Raw genomic sequence first — 15,738 nt, 5'->3', positions numbered from 1 at the left:
AATGTTTAATTTTTCATTCTTCATGTTGTAACAGATGCTCATAATACATGTAGTGTGCATATGCACACAGTTTTCTTGTGTCTTGTTTACAGTAGTTGCTCAATTTCCCTGCATTAGTTTGAAGTTTATCTAACATTTCAAATTAAATACAATACCACCGGCCTCTTAATCTCTTTTGTAAGTAAGCTGCAAACATGTGTTAGCCCACATTAATCCTGTGTTGCCTACACACCAATAAACAACAACTGCAAAACTTAAGTCAGAAATTATGTCAGCATAATTTCTTAGGGGTTCTCCTATAAAGTGTAAATTTCAAAAATTTGACATGTTTACAAATAGTCAGATGTGTGATTCAGAGTAATAGCAAGCGTTGAAGTGTTGAAAATGACAGATAAATATTTACATTTGAAAGTGCTGGTTTATGTGGGAAATGACGAGGGCTCATGCAAATAAAAGTGACATGCAACATTAACAATATTGAATTTGATAGCTGATTGATGACAGCTTACTATGTAAACAGTTTAATTTTTATGTATTAATATTGGTTTTCAATCTTTAGAAACTTGTTTCTATATATTGACATCAAAGTCTTATATAAAACGTTAATGGAGCAGCAATTGTTACTGCAGCACCACCATGTGGTATGAAGAACTATGACTGACATCCAGTTTTGGAAGTGTACACTAAAGGAATAGTTTCTCCTCAGGCAACCACTCTTCAGTGACAGCAGGCTGGCAAGGAAGTTAATATGCTCTGAATCAATTCCCAAACTTGAGTTGCTCAACGAAAGATAACCCGCAGGGTGTGGGAGAATAAGAATTCACATACAAGAGTAATTAGGATGTGGCTCATATGGTTTGTTTTATCAGCAGCTCATACAAATTGATAACATGGGCCACATGTTCAGAAGAATTACTTCTCAGAAATGAAGCATGGAATTTCAAATACTTTCTTTGATGTGGAAAAAAAAAAAAAGAAGAGTTTCTATGTCTGCTTTTACATCATGGAGAAATAACCTCTCGAGTACAGACTATCAACGTGTTTATTTCAGTTTTTGTTAAACACCTTTTAAGTTGTCCTTGCCCAACATAAATGGTACTGTTTTTTTCAGCACAAACTCAGCTATAAGTGGGACTTATTTTGTCAATTGAACGAACTGCAAATCTGTAAGGGAACCCAGCTAATTTTTTTCCCCTTTTCATTGAAAGTCTATGTATGGACTGTAAATCTGTGAAAATATATTTTCTTTAAAAACAATATAAAAACACAGATGGCCTACAGATGCTCGCAGCTTAAAGCCAGAATTAGCACGTTCAACTGGTAAGCTGGGAGGCTTGTCACTATGATATATAACTAAAGTTATGTTACCATAAATACGACATGCTCTGTCTATTCATCGCTGAATACACAGACTCCAGAGAGCAATATCCTGACCACAAATGATACCACACAGAACCAGTATTTTATTTTCTTTGACCTCTGAGCACATATCAGTCAAACACAATTGTGTCCAACATTTATCACCCTGTGAGAGGAAAACTCAAATCCCAGTAGCTCAATGTCCACACATCTAATTAACAGAGAAGCTCTAGGAGTAACTTCCTGCCTCAAACAGTTTGATGACGATGGCTTCGTGGGGCTGCAGTTCCAGCTTTTTCAGAGTCATCGACCCCAAACGGTCCATTCCTGTGCTGGTCACAAACACTCCGGCTTCAGGCAGGCTCGGGGCCCAGGCCGGAGCCAGGGCATGGAGCTCAGGCCCAACATTTAGCAGAATGAGGAAGTGGACGCAACCCCAGGAACGCAAGAAAGCCAGGATCGGAGCAGGAGAGGCAAGAGTAGAGTTGGAGGGGCTGGTGGAGGAATTAAAGGGGAGGAAAGTAAGAGTCCCATACAGAAGAGCTTCTTCTCTGGCTCTGGAGCGACTGAGGGAGGTAAAGAGGGCAACAGCTGAATGCTTCATCTTCTCCTTATCCTGATGCAAGGATGGTAGAGATCAGTGGCAGATTTTTACATACAACCTACCCAACAACTGCTTTGTGTCTATAAATACAGCTTTACATGACCTGAACTGATAGGACTCATTCAGATTACTCACTAAATCGGTGTCTGTTGGTTCCGTCATCTCTCCATGTGATGCGCCTGCTTTCAGAGACACATTCTGTATGGCAGAACGGTTTTATTTATAATATGAACTTTTTAAAATGGATAATTAATGGACTACAAATTCTCAAGCAGGACTTCACCTGTGTTTGGCTGATCTCGTCATACTGGATGGCAGGTGATCCTGGCAGTGTCATCATCAACACCAGGAGTAATTTCTTCAAGTCATGAGATGCTTTACCTTCAACCTGCAGAAACGCATAATAGATTAATTGTTTCAGTAACTTTTCAAGCAAAAAGGCCAACTATTTGCTGGTTCTAGTTTCTCCAATGTGAGTTTATCTCATTGTAATATGTTCTTTCTTTAAGCTTAATTGGACAAAAGTCACAATGGGCTGTGCTAACTTATGATGTGCATTTCTCACTTTCCCTGATGTTTGAGATGGAATGATTAATCAAGAAAATAAATCTTCCAGTTATCTCCCAATCATCTCCCAATCATATAAGAACGGGTGCAAAATTTCAGGAATGTAGGGAGGGAAATGCAGAGGGAAAGTAAAATTACACCATCACATCCAATCAGTATTTAGTATTGTTTACGCTTTCAACATTTATAATAAAATAATTGGACAAAACTATTGCTCAATTGTAGCTTGTTTAAAGCTTAATTGTTATTCAGACTAGTTTGCCACCAAAATATAGTAGAACTTTCTTGTATATTGAATTATGTTCACAGACATATGCATGTCTTACTGTCCAGCTGGGCCATATAACTTCTTCTCTTGCTTTCAGGTGTGTCTCTATAGCAGCAGCGACTTCCTTGGCAGACAGGACATGACGCGAAGACGGCAGAATTGACCTCATGACCACATCCACCAGTGTACCGTTGTTTAGAGGAGGCAGACTGTCTCTCATCTGTTTAACCACCACAATCCTGAGGAGACCACAGACACACTTTAATTACTTTGCAGTTTCATTTTATAATGAAACAAAGACCCACATCTGCACGTGTAACGATACCTTTCCTCTTCCTGACTGCTGAATTCCTTCAAGATGCCTCTCCACTCCAGCAGAGTCTGAAATGTAAATATTTTAGTCAAGTTTGTGGAAATTGTTAGAATAAAAAAAAAAAAGAAAAAACATTTTCGGAGCACCGTTTTACCTTTTCTGAATACGCTGCATCTGTGTCACAGATTGCAAAACCTGCTACACCCTGCTCCAACCAGAACCAGAGTGCATGCTGCAGAAACAGTATTGTAATGTTTTAGGAAATCTAGCATCACTGAGAACATGATAAGTAGCATGACGAGAGTGTAGGTTTTAAATATACTGAGTGGTTTGATGGCTTGTCTGCGTTTCCTGCTACATCCTGAAGTCTCAGCAGATCCAGTTCACAGAAGTCAACCACCACTTTGAGGCCTGCAGGACCAATACAACTCGTAACATCAAATAATGCTGGTGTTAAGTCTACCTTAGTATGCAGGCTTTTTGACAAAAATTAGTCCTTAACCCACCTGCTTTGTTGCTCTCTGCGAGCAGATGCAGGATCTGAGGCAACGTCGCAAACTTTTTACCAGTTGAAATGAAGTTTAAAGGAGACGCCTCCTTATTAAACAGACCCTCCAGGATTAGGGCCCCTATACCCAGGGACCTGAGGAAGGGAAGCTGCTCACACAGCGCTTGAGAGGACAAACATTAAACTGAGTTATTAAGATTTTAAAAACATCATTCTGTTTAACTTAATTCTTTACAAGTTTTTTGTGCCAATTTTAGTCTCAACACACTTTTAGGTTACCATCCACGTTTAGTGTCCACAGTATTCAGCCCACAACATTATTGCTGTGTTGCCTACACACGGTCCTGATGAGGCAAAAAAGTTTTCTGCCCTGAAGAAAGCCATGTGAAAGTCTTTCATGCCAAGAATGACAAACGTTGGCATTAGCTCAAAGCTAATGCTATGTCAACTGGGTTGTCCCAATTTATTTTAAATGTATTTGGGAATACAGAGCTCTAAAGCAAGTCTGAAGGCCCGTCCTTAAGCAAGCCCCTGTGTCAAGACGTTTAAAATCTTCATTAGCAGCAAATCTGGGACTAGATGGTATTCTAGCATATAATACACTGGAAAAAGGGTGGGAGGGACTGCAGGTTAGGGCCCAGCAGCTCATATTTTTTGCCTTATGGCCTCCCCAAACAGGTAAATCCAGCCTGTGACAAAACATGTCATTATAAATTTAATTATAGCATGTCATGTTCTTACACCATGAACATTTTCTGTTGAATTGCAAACATGTTAAAAATGAACTACAAACAAACCTGTGACAGGGACAGCCTATAAAGATCTACTGCATAAATTTGTGATCCAAGACTGTCTCGATCTGCCTGGAGACACTGTTATACTATCAAGTGACCGCCAGGAGGCAGGTAGTCAAACTGACAAATCAAGAAATCTAGTTGCACAGGGACCTTAACTGGGACAATGCACATTGTTTTGGGGGCTAAACCAAACAAACTTTTTTATTTTTTTTTAAGTGATACAGGTTATGTCCTTACCATTCATGTTCCCTGACCCCTCGGTGTGTTCCTCCATGTACAGGTCTAGCTGCAGCTGGTAGAACAGCGACTTCTGCCACCACGTGAGCGGTGTAACAACCGGCCGGGGGCTCACCACTACGATGGCGATGGAGGTGGCTAGCATGGCCACCCATGACAGCCAGAACAGCAGCACCAGGTAACGGCGCACCTTCCTCCACCCCGGACCCCCCGCGGTGAGCTCCAGCTCCTCCTTGGTCATGGGCTGCCACTGCCGGACCGGCTCCGGGACGAGCAGAGGCACGGATTCCGAGACGCCCACACTGCCTGACAGCCCGGGACCTGGCGCGCTGCCGTAACCGTTGTCTCCTGCGTTAAGAGGCATCCTGCCCGGCTGCAGGTAGGTGACATACTATAGTGTTAGATGAAGGGGTTTGATTTCAGTTTGGATGAACATGACACTCAAATTGTAGCAGGCAGGAGGTGGCCAACTGTTGCAGGGCTGAAGTTTTGTTTGGACCTGTTCGTTTAACCTGTTTCCATACCGTGTTGTATGTCTCTTCGACGGCCTCTTTATTAGTATCCATGTGAACCACTGAGGGACAACAGTTGGTAGCCTAACACAGGTGCTGCAGGAATCAACGTGTGTAAATACTCAGGGTGCAGCTATGCGATGACCTGCAGCCATTTCCCCCTGGCATTACCTCTTTTACACAGGTGTTTCAATTAAATAAATTAACTGCTTTGACACGCTCCAGGTCAGGTGACCTAAAGCCAAAAAGTGATCACAGGCCTTTCTTGTTGGCCAATAAGGTCCTGTTTTTCATAATTTTGTCTCAGACAAGCATACTGTAGGCTACAAGGTGGATAAGACAAGATATGTGTGGCCTTGTGTATTATCTGAAACTTATCATAAAGTCAAGAATATGCACTCTAGACCGCAGTAAAGGGTCTGTTCACAGTCACAATGTGCTATGTGCATTGAAATGGTTATGGTCACTGTAATGGTTCCCCCTGTTCGTAAGTGGCTGCCCAATCTCAATGAAACTTTGGAAGATACCCACTTGATTTTGTCTAACTCAATCTCATTTTAGCATAATCCTTTATCACCATTTGCCAGTATGCATTTTAAAAGTCTCTCACAGGGATAACAGGAACTCCTGCGCACGCATAAAACATTTTAAGCACTCCGATAGCTAGCCCAAGCATTTTTGTGTCCCAAAGCAGACACGCACACATTATAATAGAGGCAGATATTTAAATTAAACCTATACTTTACAAAAAACAGAATTGGGATTTAATTTTACTGTACTTTACTTATATGGATGAATATCTATAAAGGGCAAAGAAATTACATACGTTTAAATAAATACATACAATATTTCTACAATAATGTAGAAATGCATAAATAAATAAAAAAAACCTTAAAAATATAGAAATAACCCTTTTCATTACAAAAATGTGTTTATTTTCAATTATTTATTTCTGCATTTATTTATTTATATGTATGTCATTTTTTGTTCTTCATAAATAATTTTATGGATGATTAATTCATTGCATATCTAGCTACTTTCATATTTCTTGTATTGTTTATTTTGACTGCTATTATTATATCAGTCTGACATCCCTTTCATCACATCTTCCTTGTTCCATACTTGATTACTCTCATCATATGTTATCTTTTTTATGGACAGATTAAGTTAAATTAAAGTCATTTAAATTCCATTAGGCTCAATAAACACCTGATACCTCTTTAGATAATAATGAAAAAATGCCTTGGCATGGTTGTTAGTTCCTTTGATACGTAGACATTTAACCGATACAAGCTTTACCTGGTGGCCATTAGGCTTTAAACAGCTGCTCAGTTTGTCCGGATCACCAGGAAGAAACACAGGCAAACTCAACACAGGAAGGCTCCAGCCTGTCTAGCCAGGTTCAAACCCAGAGCCATCCTGCCGTGCACACTAACCACTTTGTCCCCAGGTTGCTCATCTAAATACCACACGAACACGGTCACAGACATTACTCACATTTTTCTGTCTGACTGAGGTTTCTTTGCCTTTCCCCTCGGGCCCTCTTCTTCTTTTTCTTCTTTAACTTTGTCTGCAAGTGTTCTCAGCTGAGCAGTGCCTTCCTGAGTTGAATATTTGAGTGATCTGACTTGTCGGGAGTGAGGAGGTGAGAAGGACTCTTCGTCCCCTAAAAGCTCTGCTCACTCAATTAATACAGAGGTGCTAAGCCTCACCACACCCTCACAACACACTGTGAAGAACCCATGACTGCCAAAGCAAGCCCCCTAAAGTCCCTCATGTGTTAGTTTTGACTTTGACTTGAACTATCTTGTTTTAATTTGTGTAGTATTGATACGATAGATAGGCTTAGTGAGGAATAGTGACGCGTTTAAAGAGAATTTTTATTTATCTCCTGTATAGTCTGTGTGCTGAATGTCCTAAACACTTTTATTTGAGTTTGAATGTTTGAATGAAATGTATGATTGTAAGTTCAAAGCCAACATTTACATCATTCCCACTTTGTTAGTCAACAACCAGCCAATAGAAAGGGTTGAATCATATAGATACCTCGGGACAATAATTGATCACAAACTTACCTTCCAACCAAACAGTGAAAATATTGTGTGTGTCAGCACCTCCTTTTTGAGGAAGCTCCGCAGACTTCAGGTTCACCAGTCAGTCCTGATAGCTTTTTACAAATGCGTAGGAAAACAAGAAATCAGTAGAATGAAAAATAGCTGAAATTATAATAATTAAGAAAATAATACTATTAAATTATTAGTATTATATTAGAAACTTATTTGGCATATATTATTTGATAATGGATCTATGTCAACGACATAATATTGTAAAATGAAACATGTATCAAAACACTGGTTACCACAAAAAATTATCGTCATTATAATCATTATATAGTATCTAAAACTTTAGATCTATAATAATGGAACAAACTGTGAGCAACCTTTGTACAGGCTATACAAATAAGAAAACAACTTTTAAATCACACAGTAACGTGTGATTTTTTTTTTCTCTATACAGTGCTAAAGGGGCCCAAGTTTAATGAGGTATGTGTGATAGTTCCTGGAAACATCTCATCCTCTTTCCCTCTTTCTCCCCATCTCTTTTCTTCTGCTCTCTCTTGCGTTCTTCAACCTTTTGTGTCTGTCCCTCTGGCTTTCTGCGGTTATGTTCTTGCTATAACAAGTCATTGCTATCCTTGTCACCTTTGCAACCTGACAGTGTTGTGCAAACAAATTTTTTACTGTGTGATGCTGGGTTCCATCACAAGACTTTCTGATACCCATGTGGCCCACGTGCCGAGGACATATTGAGTGCTGTGCTTTTTTGTTTTTGAGTGTGTTATTTATTGCCTTGGAAGAAAGGATGTCAGATCATGTGTTTTCCGCACGTACAGTTTGTTTTGTCAGCCACACATTAAGGTAAAGTTAGCTGCCTTAAGCATCCAGAATGTGCAGATAATGTGTCAGTATTTCCCCAGGCACCTTATGGTTAATTATTTTTAAAGACTCCCTGTCAATAACTAATAATTTTAGAAAATATAGTGCCAATATTACAGAAAAAGAACACAATTGGTATTTTGACTTAAATTTAACTTTTAATTGACCGTAAAGCAAATGCTCAAAGAGAATATATTACATAAAGAATCATCGTTATTTTAGTGCTAGTCTAAAATGAAAACATTTAAGATGGTCTCCATGGAGAGGGTGAAGCTGGTGCTGATCCTGTTTCCATGGTAACAGCTTTAGTTTGAGTCCTCCTCCGATCCTTCGGTGTCCTGAAACACACAACATTGAATATCTACTTTGTAGACATGACTTTGTTTTCCAGGCTTGCACTTAAAAATACATCAGCAAGTACTTTTATGCCATTTTAAAAATCAAAGGTGGCAACTTATGGTTTAGTTCATTTCCAGAGAAATTCGTGAATATATAGGAGATATATATATATTATATAGAATATATAGTTTTCAGCATCCATACTCTCATGTCAGCTGGTGGAAGATTTTTATTGGTATTTTATTTTCATTCCTATGGCCAACTAATGATTATTTTCATTATTGGCTAATCTGTCAATTGTTTTTGCATTGAATCGATTACTGGGTTACAGTAAATTGAACATCTTTGGGTTTTGGACCGTTGGTTGGATAAATCAAGACATTTAATGACTTCACCTTGGGATCAAGAACATGTTCACCTTTTTCTGATGTTTTCTGGACTTAATTATTAATACAAAATTGGTGCTGCCCTACAAAACTGTAAGTTAGGCATATTATTGTGAGATTTTGGAGATTGTTCTAAATAGTGCTGTAGTGACTGCCCAAACCGAGACCAAGTCAAGACCAAGACCAGCTCTCAACATTACACGACACACAATAAGATGTGGAACGAGATCATAGGTACTTCTCAAACTGATCTGAAAGATCCACATTCCCTTTAAAACACCCACATACAAACACTGAGAGCTGAAACGTAACGTAAGCATCTTTATTCAACGATCCTTTTCCATGCTTACCATCGCGGTTACAGTCGTTAACGGTAACAACACATTTTTAATTAGGGTTATTGGTTGTATTTGAAGCAAAATGTTTTACTTCCAATCAAAGTTAGGATCTTAACAAATAAATCAATGCAAAGCAATTTATTGATATTCCCAAATGGTCTTGGTGGTTATGGTCTTGACTGGTCTTGAAATAAAATCCAGAGTCCTCAATGTCCAAGACAGAGACAAGACCGAATACAAATGCAGTCGAGTCCGAGACAAAACCAAGACCATGAAAAAGTGGTCTCAAGACCAAGACCAGTCTCGAGTACTACAACACTAGTTCTAAATGACTGTTCATCTAATGACATTCAAATGTCATGTGACTCATGTGTTACCATCGGTTCCTGAGTTCTGAGAGTCATGATGTGTTTCTGATATGCCGAGATGATACAGTCTCGCCTGCAAAGGGAGAAACAGTGGTGTTATGTCAAAAGGATTTCTGGTTTGATTCCTCCAAAATTAGTTTTTTTTTAATTGCTCAGACTCACTTGCTGGTGATGCCTCCTCCTGGTGGAAGCCCTGGAATCTCTTCTGCAGCCAGGAATTTGATCACATACAAAATGTCAGGGTCCTCCTCGCTGGACCTCATCGACTGGATAATTTCTGTGAAGGGAGATAGCCAAAACAATATGGGATGGAAAAAAAATCAGGGAGCTAACAGCGGTCTAAAGTGCACTGCAGAGTGGTTTGGTGTGGGGGTTTGCGGAAAAAGCACCTTCCACTTTCATATCGATCTGTCGCTCCAGCTCTGCCTCCTGCTGCAGTGCCTCCTGTGACACCTGGGGGGCGCCAGGGAAGCAGACAATGATGATGCTGATGTTGTCCAAGCTTCCCTGCAAAGGCAGAGCAACAGGATTATCAGATGCACTAAATTGGCAGTTTTAATTCGTTTAGACAGTGGTGTATGGTAACTTAGTGCGTTTACATTTTGATCTTCTTATATTTTACTTGTGTATGCTACTTTATACTTTTACCTGGTAACAGCCATTGTTCCTGATAAATACTAGTCACTCTGCAGATTAAGAAAAATATGACAAATTAAATATATATAGATATAAATGATATATTATGACTTGTTATACAGTATAATTAATTAGGGTAAAATATAAATAGTTTAGATTAGCTCCACCTCAACCAGGCATTACGTTAAAGTGCTGCTTATATGTTAAGTGAGTAATCCAATCCAATAATATAATACATGATAATATAGTATGGGCCCTTCTACCTGCTTAACAACTGCTTTAACTTTTCTGATTTTTTGTACATTTTACTGATAATACCAATGCAAAAATGTAAATGCAGTGCTTTCACTTGTGAGTATTTTCACACAGTGGTACTGGTACTTTAACTTAAGTAAAGGATCTTAGTACTTCTTCCTCCACTTGAAATAGACCTGTTGACAGGGAGAATAACAGGGGACTGAGGTCTGTGTCAGGTTGAATCGAGCTATATTTTGGCTTTAACAAAATAATCATAATGCCACAGTTAAGTACTAACTGAAGATTATGACATTACTGATTTACAAACAAACTCACTACTTTAGTCTGTGGCTTTGGGAAAATGCACCTGTGCCTGGCAGATATATCGGATAATATTAACTTATTGCAGATAGATTGGTATCAGTGCATATGTCAACCAACAGAATGCCATACTAGCTTTGAGATACTTTAGAAACAGATGATCTGTAACATTATTGTTTGTAAAGTTATGTGTTGATGTTCAAAACAGCTAATATCGGCTAATCTCCTGAATATCGAGATCTGTATCGGCCTCAAAACTCCAATAGTGGCCGGGCTATACTGTTTAGACGTTGCAGTTTTGCAACAATCAGCCTGTTGATTGTGACATCAGTGATGCAAGGTTTGAGGCTCAGTGTGTACTGGAACATGCAGTCTTTCAACAGGCACAGTAAGCCTTTTTAGGTGAAATAAATAGCCACCCATCCCGGCCAGGATAAAGCCTCTGAGCCGGTACGTATTGAGCGGCAACCCTGAGCTCACATCAACAGACTCACATTCAGTGATAATCCGAGCCATGTGTAGCATTTCTTCCCTCCTATCCCATGTCCCAGGATGCCTTAATACAGCTATTTATAGAGCGGGCTAAGGGCTCAGGCGGCAGGTTACTAAGCATTAAGAAGACCTGCAGGGGAAGTCTACTTACGTAACAACATCAATGTAACTCCTCCTCATCGAAACCCTGCCCACAGTGTACACCTGCTCACAGAGCCCCCTTCTTAATGTAAAGCTTCCCATTCATCAATACACCTGCTGTAACACTACGTTGGGAGAACTGGGTAGTTCTGCTAAGCTAAGACTACATGGTGATCCTACTACATGTGTACATGCATTTGGTCATTAAGTAGATTAATTAAAATTTTCCATGACATTTTGAGATTTGTTCAATCTGCACTTTTAGTAAACACTTGTGTTTCAGTATTAACATTCCTTGAACAGATTGACAGAGAGCATATTATTCATAGGGAATTTTGAGATATAAATTGTAGCTTTGTTCCACCTGCCACCACCTGGGTCATGGTGCAGGCTGGGTGTTGCTCGTGGTACAGACAGAAAGGTGTCTGTAGCACCGTGTTACGAAAACTGTCAAGTTTTTATTCTTTGATTAGATAGTTCATGTTTTTAAACCATTTTAATTAAGGATAAATTATGCCTTAGGATTTTGTTAAAAGACATGTTTAGCCTATGATTTTGGGCACTTTAAGGACTAATCCTCCATATCGGCTTAAAAATTGAGATTGAAAGGCTTTCCTTGACCTCGAAAACAGTAGTTGACAAAACAGAAGCAGGCCCTACCTCCTCAGGGACTTTTGACCTTTTTCCAGAACAGCTACTAAACGGAAATTGGCACGAGATTGTTATGTCAAATGTTGTTTTTAAGGTCAAACATGAACTTTGAATCTCAGTTTTTATACTTGTAAAAACAATGGATTAACAAAGAATAATGGTGCTATAGGTACCGAAACTCAGGTATCAAATCTTGCAGTACGATTGAAAATTTACAACCGATACCGCATCCCCAGTCTTGGTCATAACAAGCTGTTTTAGGTGCTTTTATGCTTAGATGACAGTGGCGATTCACAATCTTGTTCCTCAATTTTTCATTAAACATTTCCAGTGAAATGTTATTTCTCATTAATTCTCATTCAACAAAGGGTTTAAATATCTATAAGAATGTTTCATTTTCTTTTTCTAATTGTTTCATACACATTGTTTGTACACTACTGTGTAAATGTTGACCTCTCACCTTATAGAGACATAGGTCAATGACTTGAGTGCAAATTTCTCTCAGGTCATCGCACACCTGCATACGACTGCGCACAAAGGCACACAGTTCCTCATTACCAATGGCGTCCCACACGCCGTCGCATGCTAGAATTAGGAACTCGTCTTCGGGCGTCCTCTCTAGCTCATACACCTCTGGCTCTGGTGACACTAGCTGCTCTGTTTGCGGCCTCCAGTCCACCTCCTTGAAGTCAAAGTCCCCCAGTGCTCTGGAAACTGCCAGCGAGCCGTTGACTCTCTGCAGGGTCACCGAACCTCCAGCGTTCTGGATGCGCTCCTTTTCTCTGGGGTTGAACGGCTTGTGGTCCTCTGTATAGAAGACCACCTGGCCGTTATGGCAGAGCAGGGTGCGGGAGTCCCCACAGTTGATAAAGTAAATGTAGCGCGGTGAAATCATGACACCTGCTGCGGTAGAGCCACTGCGGTCCCAGTTGTCCTGGCGAACCAATTTGTGCATGTGGCGATCGATGTCCAGGAAACCTTCACGAATCCCCTCCTTCACCTGCTCGGGGTCCTCGCTTGCTTTAATCCTACCTGTGGGAAATAGGGAGGAAATGTTTGGTTTGCTTAGAGGCCAACGCACATGGATCCGGGTACCATATAAACCTGTGGAGAAAAGACCTCATCTCTGTTGTTGGAGTGACACTGTTGCACAGTGCAATAACATGGCCGACACAATACAATTGATTTTAGTGCTGGATTTGTTTAACTTTATTTATCCCAACAGAAACCTGGCCATAACAGGTAGCAGTAAGAGTTACAGATGGATTACAACCATTCATGTAATGAGGATTGTTAATCTTCTCTCATATGGTAAACCAATCAGCTCACAACTCTACATTAAATAAAAAACTTGATGATCTGAATGAATGTCAGCAACTCTATTTTGTTTTGATCCCTAAAATTAGTTCGAGTCCTGTTCTTCGGCTCCTGAACCGTCTTCATTTCTTTGCTCGCTGCTGTAAAGAAAAATCCCACAAGATCCAGAATCCTTGTTTGGAATATGACACACATGCCAATGTACGCGATTTTAGCATTGCTCATCACTGTATATGCACTGTGACATGTTCAATTTCCAATGTAATGTCACCCTTAATCCTGGATCGCTTTAGCTTCAATTAATCTGCTCTTAATCAGCTATTTTCATGGACTTCGTGTTCCCAAATCAAGTCCGTGCGTAAAACAGTGTGATCACAGGACCTGGTTCTACTTTCACATATTACATTACATTACATTCATTTGGCAGATGCTCTGGTCCAAAGTGACAATAAGTGCACTTACACTCTGTATGAACAAAGAGCTAGATATCATAAAATAATTGGAAGTACATCCCTCTCAAACTAAAAACATGTTCATTGCTAGATTCATCTAATTCATCAGTAATTGTAATGTACCTGTTGCCAGGATGTGATTCAACAGGTTTCTGGAGCAGTACTGTGCCACTGTGGTGCCAGCGTGTCCATCAAAAACAGCAAAGTATCCCCACTCTGTCAGCTCTCCTGTCAGCTGGGGCATGCAGGTGTGGGCGTCCTCCATCTGAGCCCTCCAGCCCTGCATGCTCGCCACAGCATAGTTCACTCCCGATTGAGCACCCCCCTCTGACACATGTTTCTCCAAGATAGGACGATCAAGGTATGGGCTCGGCACGGAGTCCTCCTCATCCAAATTTTCCTCCTCGTCGGGCCCTGTTTCCCTGGGCCCTCCTTTAAAGAAGAAGGTGACCATCTTCTCCGTCTCTTTAACAAGCTGGCGAAGGAAAGAGGGTACCTCCACATTGCTGGCCCGCCTGGCCGTCCTCATCACCCCGCGGAGCCTGTGCTCAAGCTTCCTGCTTGACCTGGCAGCAGTCCGTCTCCTCCTGGTGCCCCTCCTCCGGCTCTGTGTTTTCCGCAGCAGTTCCAGTGCAACTGTTAATCTGTGGCGCAACAGTTAATCTGTGGCACCCCAAGCAGGTAAAAAAAAAGTGACTTCAAATCAGAATCGTCCTGTTAAATAAAAAACTGAGATGGTTTTCTGTTAAAAATTATCAGGGCCATTTTTGCCTCCCTTAGGATAGAGTCTGACAAATCCTTCTTCTGTCCTTTATATTTGACTGTAAGACCATATGGTGTCTTCCTCTCTCTGTTTCTATGTATACGTCTCCCTCCTTCTCCTTTACCCGTCCTTTATCAGCCCTGTACTTCTATTAGCCTATCTATTCCTGTTGATTTATCCCTCTGCTCTGCCTCCACTAACTGCCTCTTTCTTGCCTGTCCCTCTTTTCCTCCTTCAGTCTGTGTAGCACTGCCGGATAATCACCCAGCTTTAAGATGACCTGTGTTTGCACACATGCATGGATTATGACGAGTATAACATTTTACACAACACAGAGTGATCCCGTAATCAGTCTTGCATGTCTGCATGGGGATTGTATGTCTGACACAAGAAATTCTGATTCCAAATAACTGAATCATAATTCAGCATTTTGATAATTTCTCTTGCTGACAATCACTGTAGACTAAGTGAACAATACTGCACACATGTTTCTGTTACAAAGGTTTATTGTGTTAAAACATGCATTTTGTTGAGTTTCAAAGTCAATTCTTGACATTTAAAACAGCAGTTGACAAAACAACTGTGTGTCATGGTCTGTTTTAATAGCTATTCTGGAACTTTACAAAAGCACTGAGTTTACAACAAAGTGACAATTGAAGAGCAATAAAGACATTTTATACTGTAGATCAGGGGTATTCAATTAGATTTCAAAGAGGTCTAGTTAGAGAAACTTTCCTGAAGCAAAGGTCCGGAACATCAAAACGACGAATTTGCGTTATCATTCAGTACTATAACCTATAGTTGTATCAACACATGTTTTTAGTCAACAACGGACTGTCAAATCAAATAATATTTCAGTCAGTTTTCACATCAAACTGGAGGGATAATAAATAATAACTATTCAAATAATAAATTCTAAATTTAAGTAAACTAAAGTGCCTAATTTTTAGAAAAAATTTAATAAAAAGTGTAGCTTGAAGTGATGAAGTGTAGTCTTAACCAATTTTATAATAAACACTCAACACATCATAACAAATGAACAGCTGTAATGCCTCCTCTTCTCTTTCATTTCCTCTTACAGAGCTACCACTTTCCTACTTTCTGTTGTTCAGTGAGAAACGTGAGCTCCAGCTAGTATATTGGAGATCTATGAGATATTCTGGTTTTGAACTGCCCGTGGGAGGAATGTACATGTA

At 40.0% G+C, this 15,738-nt stretch overlaps 3 protein-coding genes across 5 annotated transcripts in view; 1 reads left to right on the top strand and 2 right to left on the bottom strand.

Annotated features, from left to right (window-relative positions):
* Positions 1–1,443: 1,443 nt before the first annotated feature.
* Positions 1,444–5,339, bottom strand: si:dkey-202g17.3 (4F2 cell-surface antigen heavy chain). Of its 2 annotated transcripts, none has more exons than XM_046072759.1 (10): positions 5,178–5,339; positions 4,654–5,026; positions 3,618–3,782; positions 3,434–3,522; positions 3,266–3,343; positions 3,124–3,179; positions 2,857–3,037; positions 2,247–2,351; positions 2,099–2,161; positions 1,444–1,975 (listed from the first exon to the last, which is right to left on the bottom strand). In XM_046072759.1, exons 1-10 carry the CDS (start codon positions 5,217–5,219, stop codon positions 1,589–1,591), a joined length of 1,539 nt encoding a protein of 512 aa, XP_045928715.1. In that variant the 5' UTR covers positions 5,220–5,339; the 3' UTR covers positions 1,444–1,588. The 2 variants fall into 2 exon arrangements, with proteins under 2 accessions (XP_045928715.1, XP_045928714.1); XM_046072758.1 differs by having other exon boundaries at positions 4,654–5,044; positions 5,178–5,335.
* A 2,350-nt stretch (positions 5,340–7,689) lies between these two features.
* The window catches only part of rtn2a (reticulon 2a), a 31,093-nt gene continuing 23,044 nt past the window's right edge, over positions 7,690–15,738 (top strand). The window contains exon 1 of the mRNA XM_046073049.1: positions 7,690–7,708. The gene's annotated coding sequence lies outside the window, so the exon portion shown is untranslated. The remainder of the gene's footprint in view (positions 7,709–15,738) is intronic.
* ppm1na (protein phosphatase, Mg2+/Mn2+ dependent, 1Na (putative)) lies at positions 8,318–14,308 on the bottom strand. 2 transcript variants are annotated; one of them, XM_046073051.1, is made up of 6 exons: positions 13,903–14,308; positions 12,471–13,042; positions 9,922–10,039; positions 9,695–9,809; positions 9,542–9,605; positions 8,318–8,439 (listed from the first exon to the last, which is right to left on the bottom strand). In XM_046073051.1, the coding sequence occupies exons 1-6, from the start codon at positions 14,306–14,308 to the stop codon at positions 8,407–8,409; spliced, it is 1,308 nt and encodes a 435-aa protein (XP_045929007.1). In that variant the 3' UTR covers positions 8,318–8,406. The 2 variants fall into 2 exon arrangements, with proteins under 2 accessions (XP_045929007.1, XP_045929008.1); XM_046073052.1 differs by lacking the exon at positions 9,542–9,605 and having other exon boundaries at positions 8,344–8,439.

Source organism: Micropterus dolomieu, linkage group LG17 (assembly GCF_021292245.1).
Source record: "Micropterus dolomieu isolate WLL.071019.BEF.003 ecotype Adirondacks linkage group LG17, ASM2129224v1, whole genome shotgun sequence".
In the NCBI taxonomy this organism is placed as follows: domain Eukaryota; kingdom Metazoa; phylum Chordata; class Actinopteri; order Centrarchiformes; family Centrarchidae; genus Micropterus; species Micropterus dolomieu.
The sequence above is the reverse complement of the archived record's forward strand: the minus strand, read 5'-3'. Positions and strand labels throughout refer to the sequence as shown.